The sequence below is a fragment of the Haliotis cracherodii genome, unplaced genomic scaffold (assembly GCF_022045235.1).
Source record: "Haliotis cracherodii isolate W230 unplaced genomic scaffold, xgHalCrac1.p SCAF_12, whole genome shotgun sequence".
Lineage (NCBI taxonomy): Eukaryota > Metazoa > Mollusca > Gastropoda > Lepetellida > Haliotidae > Haliotis > Haliotis cracherodii.
In genome coordinates, this window is record NW_027266267.1 from 25,900,564 (window position 1) to 25,913,351 (window position 12,788).

The 12,788-nt window shown below is 40.3% G+C and overlaps 1 protein-coding gene across 1 annotated transcript in view; it reads right to left on the reverse strand.

Annotated features, from left to right (window-relative positions):
• LOC139457232 (uncharacterized) overlaps positions 1 to 6,847 on the reverse strand; it is a 15,904-nt gene extending 9,057 nt beyond the window's left edge. The window contains exons 1-2 of the mRNA XM_071238644.1: positions 6,649 to 6,847; positions 3,626 to 3,894 (exon numbers count right to left, since the gene is read on the reverse strand). Of these exons, the coding sequence (XP_071094745.1) occupies positions 3,626 to 3,894; positions 6,649 to 6,847 (468 nt within the window). The remainder of the gene's footprint in view (positions 1 to 3,625; positions 3,895 to 6,648) is intronic.
• Between the last annotated feature and the right edge of the window lie 5,941 nt (positions 6,848 to 12,788).

Genomic DNA, 12,788 nt, shown 5'->3' on the forward strand with positions numbered 1-12,788 from the left:
CGTACGCCATTACTACTATTAACGTTTTAGAAACACATATTTTCACACACAAACGTAAAAAGAAAATCCATCAATTGTTGTGGTTTACCAAATGAAATATTTTGAGAGAAACAGAAGGCTCCTTGTGAAAATAGACAGACAAACATCGACTTCAAATACACTAACTCAGATATATATACAACTCAGTTATCGGGGATTCTGAAGACATTATCAACATTCATAGCAAGTCCCGGCGTACTTTACTACGTGTGTCAATTTGTTCTGCGGTGAAACAACACATCTGGTATGCATTCGCAGCATTCGACGGCTAATCAATTAATAATTAATTATCATGTGTCATAAGTGACCATAAAGGAATTGATCATTTCTTCCACTGAGCACACATGTTGCTATTGTTCACCGGGAATTATCTTCTACAGTTACAATCCAAACACATAAAGACACAGCCATGAATCTACAGTCGTGCCTCGTTTATACGGACACTTGCGTCATTTCACGATTCGTCCGTATTTACATTAACATCAAACGTTTGAAGTCACAAGGACAATATGAAATTTATTATCAATTTAGAACCATTGAAAATTATTGTAAATAATGTCCACGATACACAAATAAAACGCCGGGCAAACAACAGTACAAATTTGTGGGTGGCTAAAATGAAACAAACAGGAAATTGTTATTTGAAGGTGATATGGGGCGGTCGGGTAGCCTAGTGGTTAAAGCGTTCGCCTGTCACGCCGAAGACCCGGGTTCGATTCCCGACATGGGTACAATGTGTGAAGCCCATTTCTGGTATCCACCGCCGTGATATTGCTGGAATATTGCTAAAAGCGGCGTAAAACCATACTCACTCACTCACTCACTCATGAAGGTGATATGTTTGATACGGGTGTTTTAGTTGTGTTTGGGAACTTATGTTTGCAGTGTTTGACGACTGTAACGTTTTGATAACGTTCGAATCCAATTTTCAAAGTGTGTACTTACATTTGCCCAGCAGCTTATATCTTAACTGAATCAACCAATAGCCACAAATATCAAACGTAAGAAAGTACAACAATAAATTTCATGAACTCCGTGCCAGTGTTATTTAAAATTAATGCAAAGGTTTAATATTTGAATTTATTCATAAACTTGGACGTTTCAATGGCGTGGGAGCCGAGTTCATCAGATATATCCGTAAATCAAAGATATATACCCTGATTATGATTGTTGATCATCATAGTCGTGTTCGTTGGTTTGGTTTTGTCAAATTACGTGATTTCAGTAAATTTCATACTAAGAACCCGTAGAACTGTCAGCACGTGGTTCTCAACCCGTAAAACTGTCAGCACGTGGTTCTCAACCCGTAAAACTGTCAGTACGTGGTTCTCAACCCGTAGAAGAACTGTCAGCAGGTGGTTCTCACCCCATTACGGTCTTAACACAATATTCATCAGCTGTTACGGTCTAAAAACACAATTCACCAGCTATTACGATCTAAACACACCATTCACCAGCTATTATGTCTAAACACACCATTCACCAGCTATTATGTCTAAACACACCATTCACCAGCTATTATGTCTAAACACACCATTCATCAGCTATTACGATCTAAACACACCATTCACCAGCTATTACGGTCTTAACACACCATTCATCAGCTATTATGTCTAAAACACCATTCTTCAGCTATTACGGTCTAAACACACCATTCACCAGCTATTACGGTCTAAACACACCATTCACCAGCTATTATGTCTAAACACACCATTCACCAGCTATTACGGTCTAAACACACCATTCACCAGCTATTATGACCTAAAGACACCATTCACCAGCCATTACGGTCTAAACACGCCATTCACCAGCTATTATGACCTAAAGACACCATTCACCAGCTATTACGGTCTAAACACGCCATTCACCAGCTATTATGACCTAAAGACACCATTCACCAGCCATTACGGTCTAAACACGCCATTCACCAGCTATTATGACCTAAAGACACCATTCACCAGCCATTACGGTCTAAACACGCCATTCACCAGCCATTACGGTCTAAACACGCCATTCACCAGCTATTATGTCTAAACACGCCATTCATCAGCTGTTCCCTCCTGTATTTTATTACATATGACCACGGGGAGGATAGCGAACATGGTTCAGGAGTTAGCACGCAAATGTGCTCAACGCCACGAGAGCAACATGGTAATTACTGGTGTTGTTTCTGATTCTTTATTTCTCCATAGACCACCGACGGTTATTTTGATAGACGTTTCAGGTCGTTTAGTTTGGTGGTTGAAAGATAGGCTTTTTAATGAAAACACATTTGACCATTTTAAATATCTTCTAGGAATAAGTGAAAGTCTTTTGTTATCAAAAGCTTGACATCGAAATATATAATTGAAATCATCTGCTATTGCTGGGGAGTTACAGAGTGTTAGAATCATTTATGAGATCATGGCAAATATGAAATCATTAATCATTCAGCTTGGAAAATAACTGTCATCAATTTATGTTTTGCTGCATAATTGTAATCCATATACCGAGTGATCATTGATAAGCTCCAGAGACATCTATCCCTTTCAAACAAAATCTAATGTACAATGCAGCGCGAACTGTTATAAATTACTCTCACGTTGTCCTAGGTGAGGTGAAATTGGGTTTAACGTCGCGTCCAAGATTATTGCACTTATATAGCGACGTGCATGTACGTGATTGTGTTTGTGTGGCTGCTTGTACTAGTCTGGACTGATGCTGATTTATAGTGCTAGCTCACTGAGATACCATGCTGCAGTTTAACATGAATACCCCACTCAGACACAGTAAACTGACTCCGAGCCGATCAGTCCTTGTTTTAGCCCCTTAATGCCGAGCGCCAGACAGGGCAACAACAAGTACCATCTTTTAACGTCTTTTGGTATGACGCGGCCGGGGATCGAACCCCGGACCTTCCGCTCTCCTGGCGGACGCTCTACCAGTAGACCACGGAGGCGGTCCCATTGTCCTAGGTAACATCGTACTCAGTTGTAATCTCTGAGTTAATAGAATACATGCAGTTGGTTTCGGGTGCAATGATTACGGTGCTTAACCCAATACACACCTTAAAAGCTAGAAATAGAGAGAATTATCATAAAACCGCCCGCATGTTATCAGAAATGAGCGGGCCTTTGTAACTTGATAATGCCCTCATATTGTTTGACGACGGGCCTTTATCACACCGTCAGGATACGTCATGGGGATAAGGAAAGGTGACGTCACGTTCGATAGATACGTCATCTGGTTTGTTCTGTGACGTTTCCATATTCGCAAAAGTGGGTCAGTGAAATTTGTGTTGATTGCAGTAACTTTTCAAAATCGATATTGTTGTTTATTTTTATTTGTTAACAAATTCTATCCATTTTAGCTTTAATAACGATAACGCTATTTTTCAGGGCATTATCATTTGCAGAGGCCCTCGATCTTTTCAACTGCACTCCTTCGTCAGACAATTCGTGGAAGACCTCGGGCTTCTGCAAATGATAATGCCCTGAAAAATAGCGTTACCCTCATAGTAACATGACTGAATTTAATAAACGTAACAACAAATGATCATATTTGAATCAACACTCATTTCCCTTCTCGCAGAAAACAGCACAATTACCTTATAATTAGTGAAACCGGTGTTACTAGTTGTAGGCTGCGTTGAATGAAGTTGACAAGTCCTGGTTGTAGCATCCCAGTGATAAGCTTGACACCGCGATGTATAGGCACAATAATGGTCACAGACTCTTTGCGATGGCAGCGCCTTGACGAGGAACACATCTGCCCCCGATGTTACCCGGACCTGGCAGCATACAGCGTACAACACCGACAGCAACAACGACAGCACGCACTTCATATCTTGACTCCTGAAGCAACACCGACACGTTTCTCAGCTACCAGTCCTGACAATGTCCTCGCTTCTTCAATGTACCTACGGCATCGGTGTTGTAGATGTACGGCAAGTGTATTGTACTTAGATAATAGGGGTTGTTAAGCTTACATACCTTGAATAGGCTGAAAATCAGTTAACTTGCGTGTAACCTTTATAACTCATTCACTGACTGGCCAAACGTGACGTTTGGATTATTGTTGTTGTTTAACGCCGCACTCAGCAATATTCCAGCTATATGACGTCGCTCTGTTAATAACCGAGTCCGGGCCAGACCAACCAGTGGTTGACATCATATTAGTATCAATCCATACAATTGGGATACGATGACATGAATCAGTCAAGTCAGCGAGCCTGACCATCCGATCCCGTTTGTCGCCCTTTTCGGCAAGCATGGGTTGTACAAGACGTTTTGAGGTGAAATGGAGTTTAAGGTTGCATCCACGATTATTGCATAGATACGGCATTCATGTGTGTGTGTGGCTGCTTGTACTAGTCTGGACTAATGCAGATTTTATTGTGCTGGTCCACTGAGATACCATGCCGTAGTTCAACATGAATACCCCACTCAGACACAGTATACTGACTCCGAGCAGACCAGTCCTTATTTTATCACCTTGATGCCGAGCGCCAGGCAGGGTAACATCAAGTACCATTTTACAAACGTCTTTTGGTATGACGCGGCGGGTGATTGAACCCCGGACCTTCCGCTCCCAGGGCGGACGCTCTACCAATAGACCACGGAAGCGGTCACAGGATATATATATATTATATAGCTTGCTGTGGAAAATCTACATTCATTCAGTCGTTACACATGTGATAGATATGAATACAAGGACTAACTATATCAGATGCAATACTTTCACAAGTGTAAGGCCGTGTTATGCAATGTTCCTACAGTGGTTATATGACCAATACAATAATAGAGATTCCCTATCTATTAAGGTCAAGAATTTTACCATATTCAATACATGCCAGTGGAATCGTGTATTCACATTCAGTACATTAAAAATGCCTATATCATGAAATATGAGCTGACTATACCAGGTTAAACTCTTTCGTCACAGTGTGTTTGAGTACCCATGAGAGCAATATTCCGGCTTGGCATAGTACCTAAGAAGACTCGAGTGCTGGCCAGACCGACTATAGGTTGCCATTTTGGACAAGAGGGGCTGTCCACACTAGGTTGGGTTACAATGACACCAAATAACATCATTGTGACCACCGCCCGATGCTATAGTCGCACCGTGGGCTCTCCGTCGATAGAATCTCCAATGACAACAATGTAATGAAACATTATACTTACACAAAGGTAATACAAAGTATCTGGGCGCACAGAGGCACGTCAATGAACCGGGTGTCTCATGTGCAATGGAAAGAAGGAACTGGCTCAGAACAAGTGAGATCAGAGTACATTGGGTATCCGTTTTGTGTGCAGTGACATCGGTGGTAGCTTAGCAATGAATGGCCTATTGGCAGTTGGCAGATCGGTGGCGACAACGTCAACACATTTGTCGGGGCATAACACATAACACATTCTAAAGAATTGACAAAAAAACATACATCAGTAAAGTGAAGTTTCATGCTGATTATGAACAATATCACGTGACTAACCATGGGTCCGGGTAGTCCCGTGGGTACCTGGGTCCTACTCAGGACCCACCCGACTCGAGTACCAGCATCACCCGCCCCAGCCCTACTGCACACCCAAGCATTATGCACACCCTCCAGAAGAACCAGTATTTTGGAGACATTTTTTTTTCAAGTATAATGCACATTAAAATACATTGTACATGCAAACTAGTGAGTTAGTGAGTGAGTGAGTATGGTTTTACGCCGCTTTTAGCAATATTACAGCAATATCAGGGCGGGGGAACAACAGAAATGGGCTTCACACCTTGTACCCATGTCGGGAATCGAACCCGGGTCTTCGGCGTGACGAACGAACGCTTTAACCACTAGGCTACCCAACCGCCCCTGCTGGTCATAAGGCAATAAACAAACCACCAACCTACCAACCAACCAACCAACCAACCAACCAACCAACCAACCAATCAATCAAGCAAGCAAGCAAGCAAGCAAGCAAGCAATAGAGCAATCAATAGAACAAGGAAGCAATCAATAGAGCAATCAATAGAGCAATTAATAGAGCAATCAATAGAGCAAGCAATCAATAGAGCAAGCAATCAATAGAGCAAGCAATCGAGCAAGCAAGCAATTAGTTAAGTAAGGTTAAGATTTATAGATGAACAACTTCTTTATTACAATTAGGAGCGACGGAGCGACGTTTCGGTGTATCGAAATCCGTACCGTTATCAAGCAAGCAGTGTTTATACGTAGATTAGATATCAGATGTAGTTATACTGAAGTGGGGAAGCCTGTTATGTACACAACAAAAGGATAGTAAACTCATATAGACAAAAGGATTATGACTGATTGGGGTCTTTGAAGAGTTGGTCGTAAGCCAGGGATATGTAATAGCCTTGGTCACGGTTGATGACGGTTGGAGTCTTTTGATGTTGATGGTTTCTTGTAGTTTTCTGATTTTGAAGTCTTTGAGGGTGGTGGTGAGGGCTTTGACGTTATCCAACTGGATGCTGTGGTTTGGCTTGTCACGGATATGGTCTGATAGAGCTGATTTGGAGTCATCTTTGGAGACTGAGCTTTGGCGTTCTTCTAATTCGGGTTTTGAGGGGCCTGGATGTTTCTCCTATGTAAGCTTGTCCACAATTGCACGGAATGTGGTACACTACTCCTGATGGTTCTAGCTTGTGGCTGGATGGTGGCTTTAATTGTGTTCTGAATGGTATGACTTCTCCTTAAAACTACATCAATGTTGGCCTGTTTCTTTAAGAGTCTCTGGAGTTTGTGGCTAACTGTTCCAAAGTAGGGGAGGCTGATCACAAAGGGTGTAGATTGTTGATGAGGAGATTTCTGAGATTTCTTGGTCATGTTGTTCTGTATTGTCTGTTGTACTAGCTACTCAGGGTAGTGCTTGTACTGTGTGGATACTTGTAGAAGGTGGCTTAGTTCAGTAGTTAGATGTTGCTTCGTGGAACAGATATTGTGAGCTCGTCTCGCTAGGGTTGAGATAATTCCATTCTTGACTTGGGATGGATGGTTTGAGGCATAGTTAGATATTGATCTGTGTGGGTTTGTTTCCGGTAAACAGTGGTCTGGAGTTTGTACCTGTCAATCATACTCTGTACATCACTTGCTTGATAACGGTGTTAGAACCTACACCGAAACGACGCTCCTGATTGTAACAAAGAAGTTGTTCATCCATAAATCTTATCCTTCCTTATATAGTACTCCAACTTCTAAAATAAGTATAGTACTCCAACTTCTAAATGCCTCTCAAAGAAGTTGAGCTGGTTTGTTATATTCTGAAGAGAGCTTGGCTCTTCACATGGACCACTTTTCGCAAAACACTAACAATAATGAATACAGAAAACAGTCAACTGAAGTGTTCCACTGAACATTTTACAAGATTTCTCCCATACAACAGAGCAAGTTATTTCAGTCAGGGGACTAAACTATTTTGAATACTATCTCAAATTCAATAGGACGTTGAGAAGATCTTATTAAAACATTAAATGTGCAATTGCGACAATACTTTAAGGAGAGGAATGAAGAGAATTATCTGCTAAAATTTGTGTATTTTTAATAATTACATGGTCCTTTTTCCTTACGTTACACAAAAGTAATTACGTTAATAAATACGGAGAAAAACAGACAACAGTATGATATATTTTACACTCTCAACAATAGCTCCCTCATACTGCAAAGAAAGCATATGTGAGTAATTTAATCCTTTACTACTGGCAGGGTGAGTGAGTATGGTTTTGCGCCGCTTTTAGCAATATTCCAGCAATATCACGACGGTGACACCAGAAATGGGCTTCACACATAGTACCCATGTCGGGAATCGAACCCAGGTCTCCGGCGTGACGAGCGAACGCTTTAACCACTAGGCTACCCGACCGCCCCTACTACGGGCAGGGCAGGACATGCGAACTCTTTTCGCCGACACCAGGACCCACTTGCACAAAGCGATCTTAGCGCTAAGATGATTGTAACTCCCATACTTTAACATTGGCTTACAAAAGTCTTAGCGCTAAGATCGCTTTGTGCAAGTGGGCCCTGGTGACCTCACTGATTTCAGTGATCCACTCATAATTTATACTATTTTCAGTTATTTTGCCTTTTACACCCAGTGGAATCTGTTTCGTCGGATATTCGAGGCAGGTTATTCTCTGCCGTTGACGTTTTAGAGTTGTATCAACTAACGGTACCTCGCCTTAAACCTCGATCACTCCTCAACAAAACACCTTTTTAATGTACACATACATTGCTGTTAAACACTGTTGCACACATTCGTAAATAATGTAACGATAACGATATGTATGACGACAATAATCATCAAGACTGGACCAGACAATCCAGTGATTGACATCATAAGCATAAATCTACGCAATTTGGATACGATGACATGCATCAACCAAGTCAGCGAGTCTGACCACCCGATCCCGTTAGTCGCCTCAAACGACAAGCATAGTCACCTTTTACGTAAGCCTGGGTTGCTGAAGACCTACCTCGTATTCTACCCCGGATCTCAATACAAAGTCAATAAAGAGTTGACTTACTATACATGTAGTTCAGCATGACAACCACGAAGACGACGGACAGCATCATATTGCTAAGTAATTTCGCTATGATTTCGACCAATAGGGTAATGCCAATTTAACAGTGAGCATTGAATATTCAATCGGTAATCTCGGAAATTGACAACCGGGTTCATGCAGAAATCCCTAATGTACTCAAACAATCTCGCGGTTCTACTTACTTTGTGTCACTTTGAAAAATCAATTGTCGGTGCTGCACAAGTACCCTGATCCACGGACTACCACTGATTTATTGCATTATACGTTCTCATGGCCTGACACTTTTAATTAAGAAAAAACGACGAGTGGGAGATATTTATCGTTCAATAAAATACTGCAGTGAGAATAAATCACGAGGGGCGCATTATGATGACTCCCTGAATACAATCCGACGTCGACATTGTCAGCCAAATCTATGTTATGAGGAGGGGATTTAGGGCTGGTATTTCCCGGATATTCCCGTCGATTACATTTCCTTTTCTCTCAATAGCGAATGTCATAACTCTCCCACTTTTCTCTCAATAGCGAATGCCATAACTCTCCCACTTTTCTCTCAATAGCGAATGTCATAACTCTCCCACTTTTCTCTCAATAGCGAATGTCAACTATCCCACTTTTGAATGCGATAGGTCAGCCATTGCATTTATCTACGTTGCCCAGTTATGGGGAACAACTTACTAGACTCTTCCCTAGACAAAAATATGACCTTAGCCAGTTGCGAGCGCATGTTTGAATCTCCAGGAAAGACGTCATGATAGAACAATGTTTTATCGTGAAATAAACCACGCTTCGTTCTTTACACTAGGCTCGCTGACGCATGTCATCGTATCCCAATTGCGTGGATCGATGCTCATGATTTCATTCACTGAATTGTCTGGTCAGACTCGGTTATTTACAGACCGCCGTCATAAAGCTAGAATACTGATGAGTGCGGCGTTAAACAACAAACCAACCAACATCTTCCCGAGGCAAGGTAGGTAACCGACTAAAAAAGTCCAGTTACCACACGAATCAAGGGTGTTCCTTAGCATCTGAATGTTTATACAATGTAGTTACACGCATCTCGGCCGTGAAGGTCAGCGCATGAAAATGTTGGAACATATTCTAACAGCGCAACTCACACCAACACATTTTTTCAAAACTGTTGACGCACCTCAGGTCAACTTAAATGACATTGTATAGATATCCTTGTTCGAAGTCAGAAAGCTACTCGTGAATCTACAAATTATAATCAAGATAACACAACACGGCTTACCTTACGTTTATGACAAGTATTCTGTTGTCTTCTTTCATCAGTGGGAGGTAGAAATGCCACACAAACTATGCATATGATATAATGGACATGGAACTACACAGACAGAACGAATGTGAAATGTCGAAATTCAGTAACATCGATTCATTATGTAACTGAAAGTACTATTGCATTTCTTACTTAAATTGCTAATGTAAATAAGTTGAGAGCATTTTCGTGTTTGATTTTATCAACAGTAACTTTTTTCTTAAATGCCAATGTTTGAACACTGCACGTCTTGTTTAATCCAGTAGCATTTAATGGCTGACATACACCGTGTACTCTGTTCATAACATACATCATGTAAAATTATGTCGAAAATCAATCACAGAAATTCTCTACTTTTATGGCAAGCAAGCATAGCACTCTTTTCTCATCGAAATCGATACGAGTACCGTACCGAATTAAGCAATCACATAAGGTCAATAAATTCATATTATTGCATATTGTTATAATTGAATCCAATAATTAGTATGCAGGTTGTGGAAATGGGCAATGTTGCCAATCATCAAATTCATTTAAGGGTCAAGATGTCAAGGGTAAGTTTTTTTGTAGTTTATCAGAGTCGCACTGAATATAGGAAATCAAATTCAAATACACACATTTATTAAACTGTTAAGTCCAATGCCCATGTTTTGACACTTCGATGCATGCTAGTATTGTCAATATTTGGGGTCATGTAGTCTCAGCTGTCATTTAGTTCAATACAATTACGTGTGTAGGATGCAAATGTCATTCTATACGTAGAACATATTCTAGACACATGCATTTATGGTTCATTCTACTCCTTGGAGTGAGTGAGTGAGTTGGGTTTAACGCCGTTTTTGACATTATTCCAGTCATATCAGGGTGTTTCAGCTTAATGTGGGAGGAAAGCCCGAAGTGGTGCAGCTCTGACGTTTACCACCTCGGTGATTGGTTGGTTGGTTTGTTGTTTAACGCCGCAACATTCCATCTCTATGACGGCGGTCTGTAAACATTCGAGTCTGGACCAGTCAATCCAGGGATTAATATCATGAGCATCGATCTACGCAATTGGGATCGATGACATGCATCAACCAAGTCAGCGAGCCTGACCACCCGATCCCGTTAGTCGCCTTTTACGACAAGCATTGTCGCCTTTTACGGCAAGCATGGGTTGCTGAAGACCTGTTCTACCCCGGAATCTTCACGGGTTACCACTTCGGTGAAACCCACGAGCACGGGTATGGTGCTGACACATCTAGAAACATGATCGGGGCGAGCCGGGATTCGAACCCACAATTATAGGTTTCTGGCGTGCCCAAGGGACGCAGCTCTGCACAGCGATTCGCGGCGCCGTTACTCCTTGGAAACAGGAGGGTATAGCCACAGACATTTGTATGTAAATATAGGCGATTTGTTATCAATTACATATTATTTACATCTACACCATTTAATATAAATAAAATGAAGGCGACAAAACCCTTACCATATTCAAAAGAAATTTCACAAGAATCGTTTGTACGATTCCGACAGTATCACAAGCGTGTGTTTATAATACTTTATCAAATAGTGATGATATCAGGTGTTCGCAACAGGATGAGTACATTTCAGATGAGGACATTTCAATGTGTTACAGACGGAAGTGTATTAGTGCCACAATCAAATATAGGATATCATACCTTCATCTACAGACATGATACTTTCATCTACAGACACGATACTTTCATCTACGTACATGATATTTTCATCTACATACATGATACTTTCATCTTCATATATGATACTTTCATCTTCATACATGATACTTTCATCTACATGCATGATACTTTCATCTACATACATGATACTTTCATCTGCATACATGACACGTTATTCTACATACATGATACTTTCATCTACATACATGGTACTTTCATCTACATACATGATACTTTCATCTACAGACGTGGTACTTTCATCTACATACATGGTACTTTCATCTACATACATGATACTTTCATCTACATACAAGGTACTTTCATCTACATACATGATACTTTCATCTACATACATGGTACTTTCATCTACATACATGATACGTTCATCTACATACATGATACTTCCATCTACTTGCATGATACTTTCATCTACATACATGATACGTTCATCTACATACATGGTACTTTCATCTACATACATGATACTTTCATCTACATACATGATACGTTCATCTACATACATGGTACTTTCATCTACATACATGATACTTTCATCTACATACATGATACGTTCATCTACATGCATGATACTTTCATCTACATACATGGTACTTTCATCTACATACATGATACTTTCATCTACATACATGATACTTTCATCTACATTCGTGATACTTTCATCTACATACATGATAAGTTCATCTATATACATGATACTTTCATCTACATACATGATACTTTCATCTACATACATGGTACTTTCATCTACATACATGATACTTTCATCTACATACATGATACGTTCATCTACATACATGGTACTTTCATCTACATACATGATACTTTCATCTACATACATGATACTTTCATCTACATACATGATACTTTCATTGACATACATGGTACTTTCATCTACATACATGATACTTTCATCTACATACATGATACTTTCATCTACATACATGATACGTTCATCTACATATATGATACTTTCATCTACATACATGATACGTTCATCTACATACATGGTACTTTCATCTACATACATGATACGTTCATCTACATACATGATACTTTCATCTACATACATGATACTTTCATCTACATACATGATACGTTCATCTACATGCATGATACTTTCATCTACATACATGGTACTTTCATCTACATACATGATACTTTCATCTACATACATGATACTTTCATCTACATTCGTGATACTTTCATCTACATACATGATAAGTTCATCTATATACATGATACTTTCATCTACATAC